This window comes from Leuciscus leuciscus (genome assembly GCF_965113295.1).
Source record: "Leuciscus leuciscus genome assembly, chromosome: 1".
NCBI classification, from domain to species: Eukaryota; Metazoa; Chordata; class Actinopteri; order Cypriniformes; family Leuciscidae; genus Leuciscus; species Leuciscus leuciscus.
In genome coordinates, this window is record NC_138725.1 from 56,823,704 (window position 1) to 56,848,313 (window position 24,610).

Below are 24,610 nucleotides of genomic sequence, written 5' to 3' on the forward strand. Positions count from 1 at the left end.
AGACAAAACAATGGCACTGACAAGTCTGACATATTTTAAGACACGCCAGTGCAAGTTGCTTTCAGTTCAAACAGCTCAAACATTTACTTTAGTCTGAGACTATCTTAAGCCCCCTTGTCTGTTAAACCGGGGGTATAGTTGTATAAACAATTTTTGTAGCAAAATGCATGTTAATATTTTTCAAAACTAGTCAGCTTAATATATTAGCTGCCTGATTTTTTTTATTTATTTTTTTTAATAAGAAAAGGTAAACAAATGTACATTTGTGACGATTCCGGTTCAGTTATAATTTACTGCTCTAGTTTTTTTAGTTTTAAATTAAAATGGGTTATTTCATTAATTTATTTCGATCAAATTTCATTGATAAAAAGAAAACTCATGTGTATTTTTAACTACCAGCCAGATTTAAGTCTCATGATGAGCCTTAAAGGTGCACAGTATTTTTTTCTCCTCTTTAAAAAGTTGCACACCCAAATAAATGCATAGTCATTTTGAAACTGACATATAAAATCAAACCACTCAGATGAGAACAAGAATTCAATCATATCTGCAATCTTATAAAAGCTGTTTAATTGTACATGGAGAGGGTCTTCTCATGTTAAGATCACATGAACAGTCAAATACTATTTGCCTAATCTCAGTAACCACCCTGTTATTAGACACTTTCATTCATGGATTAAATTAATCATGATTGATTGTGAATAGTGACTTTCTACAATAGCATCAGTGGCTCAAAACTACTGCATTTGGTGTCAAGTTCAAGAAGACTGCCAGCACAACAAACACAGAGTAAACCTCTACCCATGATGCTCCCTCCACAGCAGCAAAATAAAAAATGCTGTAATTTAGTAATGGTGAAAAATGAAGGACCAGTTCTCTGTTCCCAACCTTATTTGGGTGCAGGAATAAGAAAACACCTCCAAATCACCACCTAGGTTTAGAAATAACAGCACAACAGACAGAATGTATACCTTCCCCTCCTTTATTGGTAAAATTACAAGTTCTACTAGGTTTGTGTTTTTCCATTTATTTGCCTTTGTCCATTGCATCCCTCGTTCCTCAGACCCTGCTGGAGACTTCTGGGTCACTGTTCACATGTGTTGTGCTTGTGATATGTCACAAGTGATGCTGAAAATGCCGGTTGAAATAGAGGTCCTTCGACATAAAACAGGAGGGAACAATATTGACAAAAAATGACATGTTGTCAGAGGACAAAGAAATACCCAGTGCACTCTTAAGAACAGAAACAAGTAAATTCTTACAAAGGTGCTGAATTGAAATGGCTAATGATTGGGGACATTTTCACAAAAAAAAAAAAAAAAGTACAGGAAGAGCAACATTATCTTTTTTTTTCCTCGTAAATATTTGGGATTTTGGTCAGAGGAGGCTGATTTTGCCTTGTGTAATTCATATGTATTTTCTCATTTGTCTGAATGATTTCAAAAACATTTCATTAATGCAAAGAAAGAGAAAAAGAAAAACACATTGGAGTTATACCACCTGTTAATGCATTTAGATATACAAGTAGATATATGTAAATGATTAGAAAAAAAGTCTAGCCTATCAAATCATATACTGATTTCATTTGTGCTGGAGTAGTGGACGCCTGAGAGACTAATACAAGAGAAATAATACAGGATCTACAGAACAGCCTGACATAGATGGAAAATAGCCTCTTTTCTCATTCTCCAATCTTTCCTCTCTCCAACAAAGGAGGGATGTGATCCAGGAGAGCAGGAGAAAGATGAGATGTAACTCAATACTGGCAGTATGCATCCACCAAAAGGGAGAGCGCAATTAAATAGTGACGTCACCACTAGATTTTTTTTATACAAATGAGCAAATGAGAGCATAAGGAAATACAAGGGAGAGACAACTTGTTTTCCCACCAGCAGCAGTCTGGAATTTCTTTTGTTTTAAGTGCGATTGGATAGATCGGATCACGTGTCTCTGTTTTGTTTTGTCAAAACTATATAAGACAAATCAAATAACTCATAGGTGGCAGAGACATGTCATAGCTTCTCTGTGTGTGTGTGTGTATGTGTGTGTGTGTGAGAATGTTTGCATGTCGTGTTCTTAGGAGGGATAAATGGTCGAAACATTAATATGTTGATTTACAAGGGTATCAATGGCCTGTTTCCAGTTCTGAAGCTCTAACTGGCCATAGTTTAGAGCTGGGTCATAAGTGAATGGATCTCACACTATGGATTCATACTGTGTTGTGTGTCTGTATCAGTCCTTGTGTGCATCTGCCAGCTGATTGGTCCAATGGTTAGTTGCCGCCTCCACAGCACTGGCCACTTCTGCCCTGAGGTGCTGTCTCCTGTAAGTCGACCCCTCCTCTGGCCCGTCCGCCACTGCCCGCCCCACCCTGCGGTTCGTTCTTCGGAAGCTTCTTGGCTACAGAAGGAAAAGAGAAGGAAAACATTTCTTCATAAACATACGAGGTTACTTTGATCTGAATTAAATCAACAGCAGTATTTGAATGATTAGGTGTGGTGTCTAGCGGCAGGTGAAACTGGTGTCATGTTGCTGTGTTTTGCTCTGTGCTTGAAGAGAATCAACAACAGAGATGAGATCGTACCAATAGCCATGAAGATCTCGTTCACGTTCATAGCGGTCTTCGCAGACGTTTCCATGAAGAGTAGGCTGTTGTCGTCTGCGTACGCCTGCGCCTCCTTAAAGAAAGCACGCAGAGGAGTTAAAAACCTTTGGAAGCAGATTTACAGAGGTTGTTTTGTGTTCGTGTAAACTTACCTGAAAGTCAACGGCTCTCTTGTTGGCCAGGTCTGCCTTGTTGCCAGCCAAAGCAATGACGATATTTGGACTTGCCTGACGCTGCAACTCTTTCACCCAGTTCTTTGCTCTAGTGAATGTGTCCTAAAAAAAAAAAAAAAAAAAAAAACGAATGAAAAGTTAAGGACCAGTCATAGTGTAGATCAACAGAAGCCTCTGAAGTGAACTGCTATGGTTCTTGAACTTGTTCGATTGGATTTGAGCACATACAGAATCATGGGTGACTTGTGGGGATGTCAATTTAATGTTTTCATTTACTGCACTTAATCATTTATATGTATTTAACCAAGCCCCTGCCCTGACACAAACTCGTAACTTGCTGTCTAAATGCTAAGCATGATGGGAATGCATATTCAATGCTTTACCTGCTTGCAACAATGTAATGTCTATTTAATAGAGCATGTCAAATTATAATATATATAGCACACAAAGGCTTGGGGTCAGTATTATTATTTTTTTAAACGAAATTAATACTTTTATTCAGCAAGGATGCATTAATTTGATTGAAACTGACTGTATAATGTTACAAAGGTTTCCTATTTCAAATAAATGCTGTTCTTTTGAACATTCTATTCATCATAGAATCCTGAAAAAAAGAAAGACGAACAAAAATATTAAGCAGAATAACTTTAATAGGTTAATTTTAGACTTTAACATTAATAAGAATTGTATTTTAAAGAAAATACAGTATTTTACATATTACAAATAAATTAAAAAAGGCTGTATTTTAAGTTTCATTAACAAAAAGCCATACATATACTACATACATTAGCTTAAAATTCCCCTGTATTCAATAATTGTATCCCTTAAAACCCCTTTGATCACCAAAATGACATATTTAAATGTTTTATCCGTGAAAAAAAAAATTCAGCATGCCTTAAAATAGCTTGAACGTAACGCTACACCCTTGCCTCATTTAGTATACACGGTTCTATGAATATGTAAATTAGCCCCGCCTCCACTCACACCAGCTCAGAGATCCACTCGTTGACCTGATTGGTTACAAGGTCATTTGTGACGTCATAAACACAGCGATTTCAAACCGCGTATTTTTGAGTATTTGGTTCACTGCAGTTTTAAGGAGAAAATCCTCAGTTATGGTGTTGACTTATGAATTTACACAAGTCCCTGTAAAGTCAAAATTAAGTATGTGTTCTGAGTTTGTCACACCACAGAAAAATATGTTATTAGCCCCCCAGCCAAATTTGAATGATAAAAAAAGCCGCCAAGTAAATAAAATAAGCTATCAAAATCGTGAAAAAATTTGCAGTATTCTCTGCTCTCAAACGCTGGGACGCGTGTACGCTGGCTGCGCTGAAACCACGCCCACTCACGGGAAAGTTGACTCATGGGCACCGCACGCACTGCTGATCATGGCACCAGTTGTCGGCGGGAGATAGTCGGTTCGGCCACATTCACCAGTAACAGCGGATTATCAGTGAATCCCAGTTGTCTCCGACGAAAGTTTATAAAACTATCCTGTGTAAAATGATCACTACAGAGGCGGGTGTTGGTGGTGATCCTCAGCTCTTCACAAAATTAATCCACCTCTTCTTGATATGAATTTAAATAAGGACACTGATCTGTTTTGTAAGTGATTGCATCCAGGTAATACGCATTTTCGTGACGAAGGCATAGCTAGCTAGCAAACTGTAGGCTGCAGCCTCAGTGGCTCCAGTGCATCAGAGCCACCGTTTTAGCCCCGCCCCAAAAATCCTGAACACAGCAATGGTGAAAAAATGTTTAAAGGTGAACTAAGTAACTTTTTTTACCTTAACTGAACAGCTTCGGAGTCATTGGAATGGTTATATTACTTATTTCGGGTTGAATGGTGGTCGTTTCGCACCCCCCTGGTGCCCGTGAGCGGAAAATACGCACTTGCAACTTTGAGCCGGCGGGCCGCCGGCCGCTGCGTCAGGAAGTCTCGCGTGATATCAGGTCTCGCGATGTAAACAATTGCTTTACGGCCAAAAGAAATCTGCTAAAATGCTGTCATTATTGCGCTCCCTCACGCTGTCCGAACCCGAATGAAGAAGACGTTTTAAAGAACGTCCCATCTGCTTTGATGTCGTTGATCTACTAGCCTCTGGTGTCTGAGAATCAACAACGAGTTTTTACAACAGTGTTGTCAAATATCTATTCCGAAGCTGTGGGGGGAGCTCTAGAGAGAAACCTGCGAGCAAAAAGCGAGAATACAGCGAAGAAGTCCCAAAGCTACTGAGCCCTGCTTTAACGGTCTAACTCCACAATTCACTACTTCAGTTTTTGTAATGTGTTTTAGCAATACATTTCTAACATTTATAATGCGTTTAGATTTTTTTTTTTAATTGCCTTTACAAGGACTTAAAAGCATTTTAAAAACACCACATAGAGATATACTGTAAACAACATTAAAAGCTTGATTAGCTTTAAGGCTGCCAACAGGAATTGTATCGCCATTGTGATTGCTACATGACTTTGAGCAAAGGTCTGACTGTATCCTACAGAATAATAATTAAACCCGGCAGTCAGTCAGGTGAAACCTTATTATTCAGACCTTACCCTTCTGCTGAGCACAACGCTGTGATGTCAGCCTTTATTAGAGCCAAAGCACAACTGACAAAATCCCAAAGCAGCTGAGGTGCCACGCAACTCTCAGCTGGTGAACGATCGGCTGTACAAGACACCTGTCTGATGCAACTCTGACTTAAAGGTCTTGATTTCATAATCACAGGCACTCACTGTGTTAGTAATATCGTAGACGACGATGGCCGCCTGGGCTCCTCTGTAATACATAGGGGCCAGGCTGTGATATCGCTCCTGTCCGGCCGTGTCCCAAATCTCAAACTTCACTGTTGTATCATCCAGGCAGACTGTCTGTGTGAGGAAAGCAGCTAGAAGGGAAAGAAAAACAGAAATCTTTGTGACATGTCGGTAATGTGTATCAGTTTGCACAATCAAAATGATCCTTTTAGCACTTCCTTACAGCTTAGCTATTTAAGTGCTGGACATTTGTAGAGAGGAAGAATGAGAAACATGCGTCATCATCATGATCAGGCCATTCAAAAGGTATTTAACATTTTATTTACAGTTATGTAGAGCAGGATTTGACAATGTTCTGCCTCTCATCATAGACACTTAGGACAAAAACGTTGGTGTTGCTGGAGCCGATAGCCATGTGGGCAGCGTGACTGCGCTTTGGGTGACCAGAGTTCGAGTCCCGGCTCACATTTACAAGAGATTTCTATTTCAAATAAATGCTGTTCTTTTGAACTTTCTATTCAAAGAATCAAAAGAATGTGATATTTGCACAGGCAAGCATTCAAAAATTGTTCAGAAAATTTTGATTTTACAATTCACAATTAAATGACGCATACACAGAAAGTGTGCAGAAGCGCAGAATAAGAAAGACCATCCATATTACTAATCCCTTACACTTCAAACTTTTTGCTGAGTCAGGTGCAATGGTCACATGTTTGTAGCTCACATTCATATCTCCAAAGCACTGCGAGTGCTGTAATCTTTGACCTGCTCACTGACGACAGGATGATGGCATTGAAGGAAAACATGTAGAAGGACAAAAAAAAGTGCTGAGAATTTCCTTATTGTCAGCCTTGTGCAAGCATGCGGTATCCTGCCCGTACCAAATGTCACTCCCAGCACTTCTCTTTCCTCATGTCTGAATTTATTCTAGAATCTCTTGCTAAATACAAGACTGAGCCTTAAATGGAACAAATCCACGAATGTCCATGATCAAATTTAGCTTTAGGTTTCCCTAAAACACTGACAACTTGGAGGGACACAATAGAACACACACTCAGGAAATCCCATTGTTGACTGTTTCCCTTTCCTTCTGGTCGTTTCTCTAACTCTTTTCTCTGTCCATGTAACTCAGAACATAAATCTATATTTAAAAATGAATACCATTTCAAGCTGTATACAGCTGCAGCATACACATGTGTTTGGTTAGGAGATCAGATATGTGCACATGCATAACTGCGTGTCTGTTTAATACTCCAGTATAACTCATGTGGTAGTCATGTGATTAGCGAGTTAGAACCAGCTTGTCTGGTTCAGACCAAGCCCAGCCCTCTCACCACACATCAACAGAAGCCACACAACCTCATATACGCAGAGCGTTCAACATGATCTCACTACTAGTATGTCGTATTGTAAAATATTATCTCGTAGCTAATCTTTTACAGGAGACATATTCAACAGTTTGACAGCATATTCCCCCTGAAGTCATTCATGTTAAATCAAAGTTTCTTGCACAAATTTATTTGAGAAATTTCTCTTTAAAATCATCTAGACCAGTGTTTCTCAACTGGTGGGTCACAAGAACGTTTGAGTGTGTAGTCAAACAACAACAACAAAAAATTGTTCTAAATTTTTTTCTGATGCAAGACTTTTATTTTGAAATATGCACATGAATGCTGTTGACTCTTCTGTCAACCGATTAGGTACCGATATATTGTGTATCCCTAATATTTTTCCATGGCCAGAGGTCACATTAACCGAAAAATGTCCATCATTGACAGATTTTATTTTATTTTTTAGCAGTGATGGAAAAATCTGAAAGCCTATCTTTTGTAATATGTAACTGTAATTCTCACCCCTGACCACTTGGTGGTGAGTGCGCTCTTGCTGACTATAAAGTTAATGGTCAACGAATTAATGGCTTTTCTGAGTTATGTGACATTGTTTACAAGCTGTTTTATTGACGTCTTTCTGCGGTTGAAACACTGATTGAGCGATTACATGGGATACATGATATGGATTTCTAAGTTGGACTGTATCTTTCAACAGATTTTCTGATGTTCATTCATGTTTATTTTCATTCTGTAACGTAATAAAAGATGAAGGGATCTACAGTGATCTCTTGAGTTTTGTGACAAAATGGACAGAATTTGAAAGCTGAGACTTTGTTTCATATCAAAAGTAACAAAGCTTATTGCGATTTATTGGACAAACATTCATGATGAAACCTGAAAAGTGACCCACAGTCTCCTTTCAACTTTCTCTTCATAAATAAATAAAAGCATAATCTAGCCTATATGCTTGTCCTGTAAATTTAAAGGAAAAATGGAAATGTGAACAATAACAGAGCCTACTAAATTGCTTATTATCATTAAAATATGAAAATTAAACAGACGGGTAAGAATAGATTATGATGGAATTTTTACAACCCTGTCTGTCAACCAATGACAACCAATGACAGACAATGCGGAAGTCTAATGTGACCTCTGTTCATGTCATAGCTGAATACAGTAACTAATGAGGAGTTTCGGGCCTGTGTGCATTCTTGTAATGCGAATATATATTCAAAAATCCTCCATTCCTAGAAAGAATAAGCTTGGACATAAACCCGCTCTGGCTCACCTCCAATAGTGCTCTCCTGGTACTCGTGGAACTGGCCTTTGACGAAACGGAGCACCAGGCTGGATTTGCCCACGGCAGACTCTCCCAGCAAGACCAGTTTAAACTGGCAGATTTTGTTCCCGACGGGGGCGGCACCGTTGGTCCGCGCTGGTCCACCTCGCCCCGCCATGCCAACAGGCCGGACAACAGGAGAGGAGAGGGCTGACTGGATCTAAGAGGGGTCCTCACTGGATATGACAGGGGTCCTAAACCAAGATCAACGAGGCTCCGGGGAGGACAGGGTCGAGAGAGACAGAGAGAGAGAGAAAATCAGGAGAGAAAGTGAGAAAAAGATGGAGAGATGGCTCCAATTGGATGAATAAACCTAGAGGAAAAAGGAGAAAGGAAGTTGATCAACAAAACACATTAATGACCAGATATATTTGGCCATATTACAAAACACTTGACTGTGACGCTCCAAAGTTGAGTGAAAGGAAAGGACAGGACAGACTCATTACAGGTCGTTAACAGCTATCACACCATTCCAGTGCACTAACCATTAACCAGCCTCCCCATAGTGCTCCAATAAAACTCACTACAACAAAACAATCCCCTTTACAGATTCCACCCACACTGTGCCGCAATTACAGTTAAAAGCATCCATACAAAAACACGCTAGGTGTCATGTCACACATACACTAAAATACTTCCCCAATTTAAATAACCTTCACTTATCAGTGATCCAAAATGATCTGCACCGTATTGACGGAAAAGGTGCTGAAAACAGGTCAGGACTTGCTGTGGTTTTTTGTGTGCAGCCTATATTTTGTTATTCGAAGCGCCACACAGACCAACACTCAGCTCAGCTTGGGGCCAAATGAATTGTGGACTGTGGCGTAACATTTTCTTTATGCTTTCAGATTGATAAATAAAATGGCTACTGGGGGAAAACTCATATATTCAACTTTTGAAACCTTTATTTTTGTCCTAACTGGGTAGTGTTATGTACTGTTGATTAAAATAAAAGTTCAATTGATTCTCTGTCGCCAAATACAGACAGCAGAGCGAAAGTAGATCACTAAAACAACGGAGCAAATAAAGGTGAGAGAAAATGAATGTGATTATTACAAGACAGAGAGACACAGAAAGAAGAAATAACAGCAACTCAGTCTGAGGTCATTATTTCAGCTTGTTAAAGATGGATTCAGATATTCTTTCTGCTGCAGCAGACACAGTAATTGGCAGCAAAAGAGGAGAGAAGAGAAGATAGATATCAATAACTGGATGGACGGACTTCCTTCCTCTGTAGGAGAATATTTAGGTATTGAGGCCTGGGCGATCACAAAAAAACAAAACATTTTCTTTTAAGCAGCATTAAATGAAAGGTCAAAGGCCTGTCTTTTCTGTTAATAACTGCAAGAAAAGGCCAATGATGTGATTATGGGGAGCGAGATGTCACTGCCAGCGTCAGGTCTTGAGGTTCAGTCTAATCCAGAGCATGTGACGGAGGTTTAGAATCACTCACACACAAATTTCTGCACACCACATCTTCTCATGCCATTCAACATGCGTTGCACAGAAAGTGGACCATAAATAGAAACAGTATGGCACAAAGGGTTGGCTTGACTATACAGCTAAACAAGATGAAATAGGCTGTCTGAATATGATTTATCTCGCTCAAATATTTGTGGTTTCTTTTTCAAACATCTATTGTAGCCAATCAGATTCAAAATGTTTAAAGTTAAATTCAGTACAAGATACAGCAAAAATCTAGTTCAAGATTTTTAAGTCTTGTTTAACATACTAGCTACGTTCACATTGTCAGTTTTTGGGATTGACAACACATTTGCTAACAGGTGTGGCTCTCGAAATGTCCCGTTCAAACAGCAACTTACAATAGCGTCTAGGGATGTGCGCAACTAATAATTTCATTAACGATTAGGCCTAAATGGAATTTTTTTAACCAACTAGTCGACCTCCGGAGTCTGTATATGCGATCCATTTGAAATAGACTACTTAACAGACACAAATCCCATACTGAATGCCGCTAAAAACTAGGGATGCACCGATCCGATACTCCATATCGGTATCGGCTCCGATACTGCCATTCTTTGCCGTTGTTACAATATATTCGGTTCCTGAAATATTTGCTTCCAATGGGTGGAGCTACCATGAATATTCACGAGACCATAGTGTGGGCGGGGCGACCAAATACAAGCGAGTGGAACAGAAATTATTAGCATGAGCGCCTCAGACCGCGTTTTGTTTTATGGATTATTCATTTCAAACAGGTAATAAAGTTGAAACGATGTTAAGCTTAAACTACTCGTATATATTTTATAAATAATTCATTGTTTTGTAGCATGTGTTTCTCAGTACTCTGAGTTTACCTGAACTATTACAGACCTGATCCTTTAGGAAGACCGACAATCAAGGCATATTTCTCCAAATTTCTCCCAGATTAGTTGTGGTTAACATTCTATGATATAGGCTAGAACTGTTCGTTTCTCATGAATGACTGAGATTAAGCTTTTTAATTGTGTATGATTGCTGTTTAAATAAATATTTACAAATATATCCTTGTGTTTTTGTTCTGTCTCCCAAAGATGTCTGCATATTATTAAAATAGCCTTTAAATTATAAGCTGATAGCTCAAGACAACATAAGAACTTGAAGTTGCATGCTGCATGCTTTGAATGTTGCTTCATACTAGAGCCCGACCGATAAAGGATTTTTAAGGCCGATACAAATATCTGGTGATTTAAAAATCCGATATTCCGATATATCGGCCGATATATATATATATTTTTTAAAATCCAGAAACGCGTAACAAAACATGAACAGATTTCCCTAACATTAGTTATTTGTCGTTATTTAAGAGTCCTCAGCCTTACTAAAATAATATGATAATGCAGTTTAAAAATAAACCTTGAAATACAATTTAAGTCGCTTTTGATAAAAGCGTCTGCCAAATGTCAATGTTATAAGCTTCCTTATAATTACAATGTCAACTTGCTTATCCCTTTACCTGCACTCTTTTAATTCTATCCATCTATTCCATCAAGCTACAACAAACCATTTTCAATCATCATTTGCTGCCTGCCTTCTAAAATCTACTACTTAGTGATGCACTAAATACATTATGTGACTCGTTAATGCTGCGGCTAAACGAAGTCAGCAATGCACACTTGGATTTCACACACGTGTAAAAGAAAAGCTATGTCTCTATGTCTAAATGTTCACACCTCGCGTGCCTAACTTACATTTTACAATGCAGAAACTGGAACAACAGATATGCTAGTTATAAATACAGTAATCATTACTTTATTTAGGCAGAATAAGTTCGTTGTGATTTCCGAGCTCATTAGCCGCGTTTCCAGTGTCGGGCCAGTGCGAGCCAGGGCTTTAAACGGGCCGTGCCGGGCTAATAGCCTCGGGCTAATAGCACCGGGCCTGCATTTCCACTGTCGTGCCAGAAGCTCCACAGCGCTTCACTAAAACACGCCCGTAACACGCCTCTCTGGAACAACGTCACACTAACCCATCATTTCACCAACAAATGGAAGTTTTATCAGAAAACTAATCAGAAATCACTGGAAACCGCGTTGAAAACAAACATGATAAAAGCGGCCGTTTGCTGGCATTTTTGTTGTTTACTTGAATATTTAAAACCCAAGCATCGATCCTTTAACCACTCCTTTAGCCCGAGCGATCTTCCTTGTATAGTGCCCTCTGGTGGACAAACTATACAGCGCCAACACTCATAACATGGTTGAAGGGTGTTTCGTCCGCTTTTATTTTATTTTTTAAATATTCATTTATCGGCCATTATAAATGCCGATACCGATAGTTTGAAAAATGCCTAATATCGGCCGATAATATCGGCCCGCCGATATATCGGTCGGGCTCTACTTCATACTGACTCAACTGAAAATCTTTTTGATACACAACCTTTACTTTATCAAAGGTCATCATAAATGTTAGCCTTCAGATGCATTAACAGTTGTTTTCTCTAGCAATGCTTAGTAATGTTATCATTCTTATGTAATGATTTTGTAAACAAGTTAACAAAAACACAATGGTGTAGAACGCATACCAAAAAATTAAAGGTATAGTGGAGGATTTTCTTTTTCCGGGTGGATCATCAAGACTATTGGTCCTCCTAATTGTCAATCATTCTGGTGATATGTTTACGTAAGGCCGTCGTACGTGCTCGCCCTTTCTGCGCATGCGCACTTTCAGGTGTATATGTGTGGTGAGCTATGGTTTCAGCCATTCATTGAAGCTCGCCGTTCTCACCGGGTTTTTTCAAAATGTCTGAGGGTCGCAAGAGAAAAAGTGTCTACGAATTGTATGACAAGAAGAGAAAGGCCTCTGAAGAAAGAAACAAGACCAGTGTTTTTGGGAGAATATTTCACACGCTGGCGTGCGCTAAAAGCACAGGTTGGGCTTCCCACTGATGCCTCAGTCGTGAAGTTTCTACTCGACAGGTAAAATTTGGCATGCTATTTGGAGAAATCCATTTAAAATCACTGCTAGTAAAAGTTAATGTAAGCTATGATTAGCGATGCTAGCGTTTAATAGGCGTTCCCTCTCGGGAGCAGGTAGAGTGTTGCGCATGTGCATTTTTTCAAAAAGTGGAGAGGGCGGTTCTTTTCTAAAATTCGGGAAAATCCTCCGCTATACCTTTAAGGAAAGGTATATTTATAAATACATATTTGAATCATATAGTAAATACTTTATTAGTCCTGCTGTATTAATTTTGTCCTTGATCCCATGTTTTTCTCTTGTCTGACATTCAACTTTTTTCAGATGAATATGAATAAAATATGTAATTTTAAGACACTTTACCTTACTATAAAAGTAATTTCGAGTTAATGAATGAGCTTAAACAAAAACATCTGCCTCAACATACAGTGGGGAGAACAAGTTTTTGATACACTGCCGATTTTGCAGGTTTTCCCACTTACAAAGCATGTAGAAGTCTGTAATTTTTATCATAGGTAGGCTTCAACTGTGAGTGATGGAATCTAAAACAAAAATCCAGATTCCATTGTATGATTTTTAAGTAATTAATTTGCATTTTATTGCATGACATAAGTATTTGATACATCAGAAAAGCAGAACTTAATATTTGGTACAGAAACCTTTGTTTGCAATTACAGAGATCATACGTGTCCTGCAGTTCTTGACCAGGTTTGCACACACTGCAGCAGGGATTTTGGCCCACTCCTCCATACAGAACTTCTCCAGATCCTTCAGGTTTCGGGGCTGTCGCTGGCCAATACGAACTTTCAGCTCCCTCCAAAGATTTTCTATTGGGTTCAGGTCTGGAGACTGGCTAGGCCACTCCAGGACCTTGAGATGCTTCTTACGGAGCCACTCCTTGGCTGTGTGTTTCGGGTCGTTGTCATCTTCAATGCTCTTACTGAAGGAAGTTGTTGGCCAAGATCTCGCGATACATGGCCCTATCCATCCTCCCCTCAATACGGTGCAGTCGTCCTGACCCCATTGCAGAAAATCAACCCCAAAGAATGATGTTTCCACCTCCATGCTTCACAGTTGGGATGGTGTTCTTGGGGTTGTACTCATCCTTCTTCCTCCAAACACGGCGAGTGGAGTTTAGACCAAAAAGCTCTATTTTTGTCTCATCAGACCACATGACCTTCTCCCATTCCTCCTCTGGATCATCCAGATGGTCATTGGCAAACTTCAGACGGGCCTGGACATGCCCTGGCTTGAGCAGGGGTCCCTGCGTGCGCTGCAGGATTTTAATCCATGACGGCGTTGTGTGTTACTAATGGTTTTCTTTGAGACTGTGGTCCCAAGCTCTCTTCAGGCCATTGATCAGGTCATGCCGTGTAGTTCTGGGCTGATCCCTCACCTTCCTCATGATCATTGATGCCCCACGAGGTGAGATCTTGCATGGTGCCCCAGACCGAGGGAGATTGAAGGTCATCTTGAACTTCTTCCATTTTCTAATAATTGCGCCAACAGTTGTTGCCTTCTCACCAAGCTGCTTGCCTATTGTCCTGTAGCCCATCCCAGCCTTGTGCAGGTCTACAATTTCATCCCTGATGTCCTTACACAGCTCTCTGGTCTTGGCCATTGTGGAGAGGTTGGAGTATGTTTGATTGAGTGTGTGGACAGGTGTCTTTTATACAGGTAACGAGTTCAAACAGGTGCAGTTAATACAGGTAATGAGTGGAGAACAGGAGGGCTTCTTAAAGAAAAACTAACAGATCTGTGAGAGCCGGAATTCTTATTGGTTGGTAGGTGATCAAATACTTATGTCATGCAATATAAAATGCAAATTAATTATTTAAAAATCATACAATGTGATTTTCTGGATTTTTGTTTTAGATTCCGTCACTCACAGTTGAAGAGTACATATGATAAAAATTACAGACCTCTACATGCTTTGTAAGTAGGAAAACCTGCAAAATCGGCAGTGTATCAAATACTTGTTTGAAGAAAATTTGAAATTTGACAGTGCCAAATAAAAACCAAATTAAATGAATCAATTTTTTAGCGTTTTGTCTGTTTTATTAAGTGCACTTACCTTTGGAATGGTACATTCCAAACTACAAATTGCAAAAACGGAATATAACATGACTTTAGTTGGACCTTGCTATGTATACATTTACAGTTGAAATATCACTTAATTTGACCAATGTTCTAAAGCATTGCTTGAGAAAACAACTGTTAAAGCATCTGAAACTTAACATTTATGATAACCCTTGACAGTCGTATATCAAAAAGATTTTCAGTTGAGTGTAAAGCAACATTCAAAGCATGCAACATGCAACTCCAAGTAGCCTTTGTTGTCTTGAGCTATCAGCCTATAATTTACTATGCATCCATAGTAGCATCTCAAATACTTTCTGTGTGAATGTGCAATGGGAGACAAGACAGTATTCTCTTACCAGTAACTAAAGTAACAGTGACTGAAGTAATATCAAAAATGGCGACGCCCATAAAACTGAAAAAAATTATCACTTTTGACACGACAAGAGTCCAATTGAGCAGCGAGTTCATCCATCAAATCTTCATTAACAGACAGCAGCTTTTATATCTGGGTGGAGAGGAGCATTTTTTAGACACACGTAAAACACAAAACACACACAAAAAAAGTTGTTCTAAACCTGTATGAATTTCTTTCTTCTGCTGAACACACACACACACACACACACACACACACACACACACACACACACACACACACACACACACACACACACACACACACACACACACACACACACACACACACACACACACACACACACACACACACACACACACACACACACACACACACACACACACACACACACACACACACACACACACACACACACACAAAAGGGTAACAAAACTGTTGATGGACCCCATTGACTTCCATAGTATTTTTTTTCCCCATATTATGGAAATCAATGGGGCCCATCAACTGAAATTCATACAGCTTTGGAACAACTAGAGGTAAATGATGACTTCAAGGACTCAAAAACAGGAATGACAACTGTATTCTGCTGCTGTGTGAACATGGCCACTGTTTTTCACTGAATGAAGGAGAAAAACGATATTTAATCATTTTTATTTATATTCCACCAGTATAACAATAAAAAATTACATTTGCACAATATAAATACAAGAAAATGTTAATATATGAAAAAAAACAAAAACACAATATCCATGAACATATCTATGTGATGAATCACAAATTAATCTAAATTGATTTGTTGGCCGAAGACAGAGCCAACATACCAACTATTGTACTGTTTGTTTTTCTTACAGTTTTTATGTTAAATCAAAGATATTATTAAAATGCTTCCTTAATGCCAGTGTAATGACTTCTTAAGGAAACTTAATGTCCAAATAAATGCTAAATAAAATAAAAACCTTAATTTTATAATCATCAGCAAAAGTGGAATATATCACTCAGCTGTAAAATCACACTAAAGAGAAAATTTCAAAACGAGGGCAAAGAAGGATCAGAATTAGTGCTGCAACGACACACCTATCTCTGATTCAATACTATCACGATACTTGGGTGCCTATTAGGCATGTGCCGGTATCAAATTTTCATGCTGCGATTAATTGATTGAGCTTTTATCACGGTATACGGTATTATCACGATATTTTAATTGCTCAAAAGAAACGAATGGATAATTGTTTTTTTTAAATTTAAAAACTTGCATCACAATAGGTGTAATTGTTATTGTCAAAACATTTGGTAACTAAACAGAATTTTACACAATTTTCACGATTTCAATTCAATTCTTGGGATTTGATTTCAATTTTGATTCAATATTGACTCTTTGGATAAATATTAGGTAGGCTACAGTAGATAGCCTACATGTACATTTTTCTCAAGAAAAAATATATCTCACATAATGCTGTAAACATACAGAGAGCCCTGTCAGCTGGTATTATTAAAGTTTAAAAATGAACAAATTAAATTAAATATAATTTGGTTTTCGTTATAATAACAATTATGACACAAGTAAAAATAATACAAATGTAATATAGTGCACATATTTAGCAAAATACTCCTCTCTATAGCTATTTTTTCTAGTCAACTAACGTGTTGGTCATTAAATGGCTTTCCTGAGGTAAATGTAACGTTCTGTGACAATTGTTCACCTGCAGTTTTATTGACATTTCCGTGGCTGAAAAACACTGATTGATCGATATTATGTTTGAAGTTGTACTGTATCTTTAAATAAGAGGTAACAGATGATCGGTTTACTTGAACTGAGGCGCTACAGCGATCGGTCACGTCACATTTACAAGCACCAAAACGGTATTTATTGTCTGAATTTCGTAATAAAATGGACAGAACATGAGGGCTGAGAATTGTTTTCATATCATAAGTAACCTGCTCTGTCTAGTCTGTCGGTGTCAGTGTCCTCTTTGCTCTGTGATTTTTCTCTGCGTGAGAAAATGGATGTGTGGCGCGAGAGCGTGTGAAAAGTGTCGATTGCGTGAGTCTCACGCTGAATGCGTAGAGTTGGCAGCCCTGCTTTTAATCGTCGGCAGCGTTCCTCCTTCCGCCATGCTTCTTCTCCATGTGAGGATTGTTTACAGTAGACTACTGCGCCGCATGCACACAGTGCTTCTACATGTGGGGATTGTTTACATCAGAGTACGCAAGTGTTTCGCGCAGCATATACACAGTGTTTGTTTAAGCGGTTGATGGAAAATAAGCTAATGCGCGTTCTGTAAATATAAATTCTGATCTATTATTTTTCACGGTATTTTGAAGTGCCCGCGATAACAATATCGTGCATATTCATTACCGCGATTTATCGCATTTACCGAATACCGGCACATGTCTAGTGCCTATACGATATGTATTGTGATTTTTTTACTTTATTGCGATTCTACAAGTTTCGCGATTCGATATTGCAATACATTGTGATTTATTTTATTTTTTTAACACTAGACCATGGGGGAAAGTTAAATTATACACTTATACAGACTGTTCATGATGTATAAGATGAGTCATATTTACAAAAACAATTCATCACATTTTTCTGACTTATTTCAGAAGCATCATACAGTACTACATTCTCTATTCAATAAATACATTTAAAGGTATAGCGGAGGATTTTCCCGAATTTTAGAAAAGAACCGCCCTCTCCACTTTTTGAAAAAATGCACATGCGCAACACTCTACCTGCTCCCGAGAGGGAACGCCTATTAAACGTATGCACAAGAGAGCATGCACGAGCTAATCATAGCTTACATTAACTTTTACTAGCAGTGATTTTAAATGGATTTCTCCAAATAGCATGCCAAACTTTACCGGTCAAGTAGAAACTTCGCGACTGAGACATCAGTGGGAAGCCCAACCTGTGTTTTGAGCGCACGCCATCGTGTGAATCGTGTGCACGAGCACGTACGACGGCCTTACGTAAACATATCACCAGAATGATTGACACTTAGGTGGACCAATAGTATAGGCTACCCACGCGGAAAAAGAAAATCCTCCGCTATACCTTTAACAGTGACTTGTTGCCACCTAGTAGCTAAACAATGTAATCGATAAATGTGTTATTTTAAGCGCCAAATTTCGATCAAAAGCTGATTTACTCTATTTTTTATCGCTATACGGTAGACATCAGTGTTTATATTTTAACTTAATGATTTGAACTATTCTATCACAGAAATAATGATACATGATTATCTCTGGGTCAGCGTCAGCGCCAAGCCAACGCAGATTTGAATGTTGCGATATGATCATCAAAGGTTTAATAGACAGACGAATTGGAATAAGATTGTGTGGGTGTTTGAATCGAGATCGCAGTCTTTTAAAGATTAATCGTGCAGCTCTACTGTCTTATCACTCTCTCAGCATATCAGTAGCGTGAGGGCTTTTCAGTGCATTCAGTCTCACGTCGCTTTCACGCATCCACTTGGAAGGGATATTACGTCACTCAACAGATAACGACATTTCATCCTCTGTTGGAACAAAAGTGGCTAACTTCTGTCAACCTCGTCTATAAGCAAGGACAAAAATAAAGCAATTCAATTTGAACTAATATCGATTTTAAAATCGTAAAAAAAAAAATATATATTTCCAGAAATAGAGAGCATGTTTATGAAATATTGATGTGATTTTCATATGTTCTGCTTTACTGATTTTTACTAATGGACTGAAGCATCTTATTAGTAGCAGATGGACAGACATCGTAATGAAAACTTGCAACAGTATCAATAATAGAGATGTCATTCATGACATCAGACACCCACCACGGAAGGATGGATTTTACCGTAATGCCACTCTGTTCTGAAACCGAGTGACCAAATACCAGGCAACGACAACGGTGAAATTCCACAGAAGCACTCAGAGAGAACTGCTATAATTTCCAGGTATTGTAGTTTAAGACACCTGATTCACTTCCTGTCATCTATCGGTAAGGTCACCATGTTGAAACCTGTGCGTACATGTCAGCCCGAACCGCTGGCACCAGCATTCCAATCACTATGGCTCATTTCCCATCTATGCAAAATCGCATGCTGAATATACAGTTCTGTGGTGAGACCCTTAAATCCAACAAGAAGGAGTGCAATAATACTGTCCCTCCCCCATCAAACACAGTTCACTGGGAGGAAGGGATCTCAACAACAGTGTGGAAATAGGAAATGCTCTCCAGGAAACCAGCTGGAAGGAAAATCGCATGCATCACCCCCAACATGGCCTGCCTGCCTGAGCCGGCCTGATCATTAAACAAATGTCTGAGAGGGTGTGTTAGAAAGGACGGTCTGTCTGTCTATCTATCTAAGAAGTTGTTGCAATTTTGCAGAGCAAACACACAGATAACAACGCATCCACACCCTCCTCAACGCCTGGAAGGGCAAACTGCTCAACAGCTGCATTCATTAATAATACAACTTAACAGATGCTATTATATGCATCTTGCCTGCTCCATCAGACAATGCCTTTTTTCCCATCTCTCTGTCTGTTTGTGCAGGCATGTAATCTACTTTGTGCTCCAATTGTTCCTGTTCATTAGAGTCACTTCAGGATCAAACATTTCATCTTCAGTTCAGCAGATCTGGGTTATTCAGACACATTTGAGTTGGCTTGTACTTTAAATAAACATGTTTCTACATATTCTGGTGGTGATAAACATTCTTGTATGTGTCCGGTTTTCTCCATGACCTAAATACGAAAGGTATGTTTACACGACAATGATGAAGTTGCGTTTTTCAGTACAGACGACGACAAAAACTATAACAAAACGACTAAAAACTCTGTATTATTCATGCCAGGCCAGTAGCTGGCGATGTCACTTTGTAAATAAACACTACTCGCCTATAGACTGAACAAATAATACACAGATTTGCTTTATTTTAAGTTTACACAAAACAGTACCATTTTCAAAAACATACACTTTGAAACCCATAATTTCAGTTAGTTAAGTCTTCTAATCTTTATTTCAGTTAACAAAAAATGAATGAACGAATTCCTAAAACACTTCTTTCCGGTCGTCATGAATACTGGGATTTGGATTTTTGCCAACTGTTCTTTAGAGATTGCACTGCACACACAAATATCAATTTCCACTTGATAAAATACTTTAGTTTAAGATAACACAAATAAAAATGATAGTCATTGCAACATTATCTCTATGACTATTCTTGTAAATCACAATTTTAAAAGTCCCTATTCATTATGTGAACAGTGAACCGTGTTTTAGTTTTTTAGTGATTGAACACCATGCCAGCTTCCAGTGAACCCCGTGTAAAACAATATAATTGGCATAGTCATAATCATAAATTGAAAACAAAAACTTAAAAAAGAACCTTGATCACACCCTGGTTTCTCATAAAGCCCTCAATAACAACAACATAAAAGTCATCCGTTAAAGGAACAACATAGTAATGGCCATTTAAAGGGGTGGTCGATTATGATTTCATTTTTTTAATTTAAGTTAGTGTGTAATGTTACTGTTTGTTTGAGCATAAACAACATCTACAAAGTTACAATGTTCAAAGTTCAAAGCAAAGGGAGATCTTTTCTTTTAAAGAAATTGCTTTTTAAGGACTACAACAAACGGCTGGTTGGGACTACACAACATTCCTCCCGGGTTAGTGACATCACCAACCATAGAATTTACATAAACCCCGCCCCTGAACATGATTTATAGATTATCAAGGCAGAATATGCTAATCAATGACTAGAAGATAACTACACATAAGCTACATAAATTCATCAACTAACCATTAGGGCTGAACCATTTATCGCAACAAAACCGCACGCGATTTGCGATTATCTTATGCGCAGCTTGTCAGTGGAGTGCGGCTGACTGGTAGTAAATACTGCCCCATTTGAACGCCAGAGGGCGCTCTCATGCAAACACAATAAATATTCCCCGCCACAGATGTACAATAATGCGCATCATTCCAGGAAATCCCTATCGCAGTAGCTGAATAAACAGAAGATTGAAACGCTTTGATTAAACATGACTTATAAATACACGACTGCCTTATTCTGTGTAAGAAGGTACATCATTTCACAGAAGGAGGAGCTCAGCTGTCGTTATGAAGTGAGTTTGGAGTAAATGCATGTTATTAAATGTTGTCTGTTGTTGGACGAGGTTCATAAATGCTTCTCATGTTTTGGAAAGATGTTTGACGCGTGTTGTTTTTTCAAATGCACGTTATAAATGACTCAAACTCACAGTGCTTTCATAAGGAGCAGCGTTTACAGAGCCGTACATCAATGACTAACTGCGCATAAAAAAATAAATAATCGCAGCCTTTGCGATTTTAAAATTGCGATAAGCCATCTCGATTTAAGTGCGATTACATGGTAAGTGCGATTAATCGTTCAGCCAACTAACCATTCAGAAATGTCCTGTTGCATTCTACATGTTGTCACTTTTTGAGTCTCTTTGTCTGACTCCGGCTTGAGCATAAAAGGCTAAAAGCTTTTGAAAATTTCAGTGCATGTCTGTGTGAGTGCAAGCTGTTGAAGCTCCACCCTCTGTGCCGGGAGCAGCAGCTCATTTGCATTCAAAGGAACAGACACAAAACGGTGTGTTTTTGCTCACCCTCAAAAAGTGACAATTTTAACATGCTATATAAAAATATCTGTGGGGTATTTTGAGCTAAAACTTCACATACACACTCTGGGGACATCAGAGACTTATTTTACATCTTGTGAAAAGGGAATTATACCACTCCTTTAAATCTAATGAGGAAAGAAATTTTAACTTGATTGCTTTAATGGAAGAAACACAAAAACAGCCTTCTTGATTACCTAAAATGCCTCAAGCAGTTACAAAGCATGCTGGGAAAAGCCACTATGCTCTCCGGAGCAGAACTAGGAGATGAAAGTAATATTCTGTTCCTGTTTGCTCACCTTCAGTGACAGCCAAAACAAGAAAGCGACACACAACAACTGAGATACATTTGCATCGTAATGACGTCTTTTTATTTTAATTCGCATCATGTTATGTTAAGCAATAAGTAGATCCTCCTCACACACGAGAAGCAACCAAACCACAAATAATAAGACGCAACCCTATACTATTCTAATATCTCAAAGACAATGACATTACGAGACTGTAAAACAGCGCTAAAGACAGCAGGTTTCACAAGTCATGTGTGCATCAAGTGCTTCTGCAGAACAAAAGGTCACAATGTGCAACAGAACAGTGAATATGTGTTTTACAAGAAATCCTCTCAGTATCAAAGGTGAAAATTAATAATTGACAATAATGCATATATATATATATTTACACACACACACACAGGCAAGTCTGGACAGGTGATATGATTAATTGAAATAAATTTGTATTTCACTAAATCATAATTTCACCTATCTAAAGAGATGGACTGCAATCATAAAAGCATATTGTCATTGCAATCAAACAGCTCTAAGCTCATATCAATGCATGTGCGATCTTAAGTGATGACTCATCTAGCTGACCTGTCAGTCAAGCCTCCTCGGGCCACATTATTGACTTCCTCATGAAGTCCGATGTCTTTCACTTCTGATCTGCTCCTCCCACGAGCTCTGACCACAAGCATTCAACTCAACGCCGGTTAACCAGCCACACTGACAATTTTTTTTTTTAAATAGAAAAAAACGGGCAGAGCTAAAGAAAACTTTTTAAAAGAGATTAAAAAAACACACGTTAATATGTAATACATGTAGACGTTTGGATAAGTATCGCAATACAATCGGCGTTTAGCGCCACCACAGAGATGCGTGTTCGGCTGCATCACAACGGTCAAATGATAAGACAAGGAAGCCCTGCTGTAGATGGTCAAACTTCAGAGCTGCTGATCGGGGATCTGATCAAACACACATATTTACATGTGTACACACACACCCATAGAAGCCTTCTCCATTAAACTGACGTTTGCCGTAAAGATTGATATTCGGAGCATGACAGATAGATAGAGAGGCCCGAATTACTATTCCTTTTTTATGTCGCTGAGGGAAAGATCCAGATGAGCGGCTCAGGAGCGTCATGAGCATCGGCAAACAGTCTTGACAGTTCCTCTATATCAGTAAACCACGACCAGATAACAATAACCTTCCAACAAACATATTAATACAAAACCCAGATAGAGGTTACCTTGAGATACGAGTGCGGCGCTTTTCTCTTCCTGTCAAATCCCTGGCTGTCAGACTGAGAGAAAATTCCCCTCCAGCCGCCTCAAGCGTCTCCTGTCGACGGGCTTTGGCCTTCACTTCCGCTTTAAGGGACGAACTTCCGTAATCCACCTTCTTCCGAGGAGGAGGGGCTTGTTTTGATATACGTGGTGATGGCCAATAAAATCGCGGTTACATTTCTCACCCACAACAAGACATTTGCCTCTACTTTTCTCATTTTATTTTTTGAAAGGTTACATTTCAAATTATGCTTTTCCTTAAAACTATTTTAGAGAGCTACGCATTTGCTTAATTTAGAAACTACGCATTTGTTTTGTTTTTTAGTTTTTTTTCTAAACATAGCTAACTTTTTTAACTAACTAAATAAAAACTGAAATAAAATAAAATATAAATATTAGTCTACACGTAAAGATAAACTTAAAAAAAAAAAGAAAATAAGAAATGTTGTCCTGGCAGCATAATGAAATTAATAAGTCTAAGTTTATGTACTAAAATGACTAAAACTGACTATTATAAAAAAAATTGTATAATAGTCATATATAAACAGTACGTTAAAAAAGTCATTACCATCGCATGTAATGTCAGGGTCTTGAAGATTAAGCATGATGTAGACTATTTTATTTGTAATTTACCCATTTGTCTGGAATTAATTTAATTTCTCTTTTCTAATAATAAACTATATAAACAAAACTTTAAACACTTGATAACCACAGTCATTTGAGGACCCACAGGACTCTGTGGGCATAGATATTTATATAACAATAACAAGGTAAGATAGGCCACAGTGGTTATTAGAAGCACGGCAGTATCAAATACTTTAGTTTGATCTGTATGCAAGTGCTTAAAAAACGGACCCTTGTGTTGCCAAATCAAAACAAGTGCATGAAAACAAGATCAGCTCTGAATGTGGCTGAAGGTTATGTACTAACCAGTAATCACCGAGCTGGGGCGCTACAGGCCAATTAAACTTTTAATAGACCCGTTTTTTTCTCTCTCTCTTAAAACCACACTGGCTGGTTTCTGTCAGGTAAAGTAACGCAATTATCCTCAACCCTTTTTACTCAGGCCCTCAGTTGTCCAACACAATTTCAACAATTTCTAATATTTCTGCTATAATTATACGACATTGTTTTCAAACTGTCTATTAACAGAAACAGTGAGTAGCCTAATACGATATTGCATTTAATTAGCCTAAACACTTTGTGGGATACAGACATTTCAAGAACGGTTTGTTCTTCAATTAAAACAATAAATAGTGGGGAGGAGACCTTGTTGGGCGTATTCATCATTTTAGAAGAGAGGGGGACTTCTGACCATAGCTTCTGACCATAATTG

At 38.5% G+C, this 24,610-nt stretch overlaps 1 protein-coding gene across 1 annotated transcript; it reads right to left on the minus strand.

The window, feature by feature from the left end:
- Nucleotides 1-966: 966 nt before the first annotated feature.
- Nucleotides 967-23,394, minus strand: rab5c (RAB5C, member RAS oncogene family). The gene is made up of 6 exons (XM_082136994.1): nt 23,238-23,394; nt 8,158-8,521; nt 5,518-5,669; nt 2,758-2,880; nt 2,585-2,678; nt 967-2,400 (listed from the first exon to the last, which is right to left on the minus strand). The coding sequence occupies exons 2-6, from the start codon at nt 8,324-8,326 to the stop codon at nt 2,273-2,275; spliced, it is 666 nt and encodes a 221-aa protein (XP_081993120.1). The 5' UTR covers nt 8,327-8,521; nt 23,238-23,394; the 3' UTR covers nt 967-2,272.
- Between the last annotated feature and the right edge of the window lie 1,216 nt (nt 23,395-24,610).

What these genes read in the sequence shown, in the direction of transcription:
- rab5c (XM_082136994.1), bottom strand. Translation starts at nt 8,326, where the DNA reads ATGGCGGGGCGAGGTGGACCAGCGCGGACCAACGGTGCCGCCCCCGTC. An exon ending in CCAGGAGAGCACTATTGGAG is followed by an intron (nt 5,670 to 8,157) that starts GTGAGCCAGAGC and finishes TTTCCCTTCTAG; the next exon opens with CTGCTTTCCTCACACAGACA. An exon ending in CGAGATCTTCATGGCTATTG is followed by an intron (nt 2,401 to 2,584) that starts GTACGATCTCAT and finishes TTCCTTCTGTAG; the next exon opens with CCAAGAAGCTTCCGAAGAAC.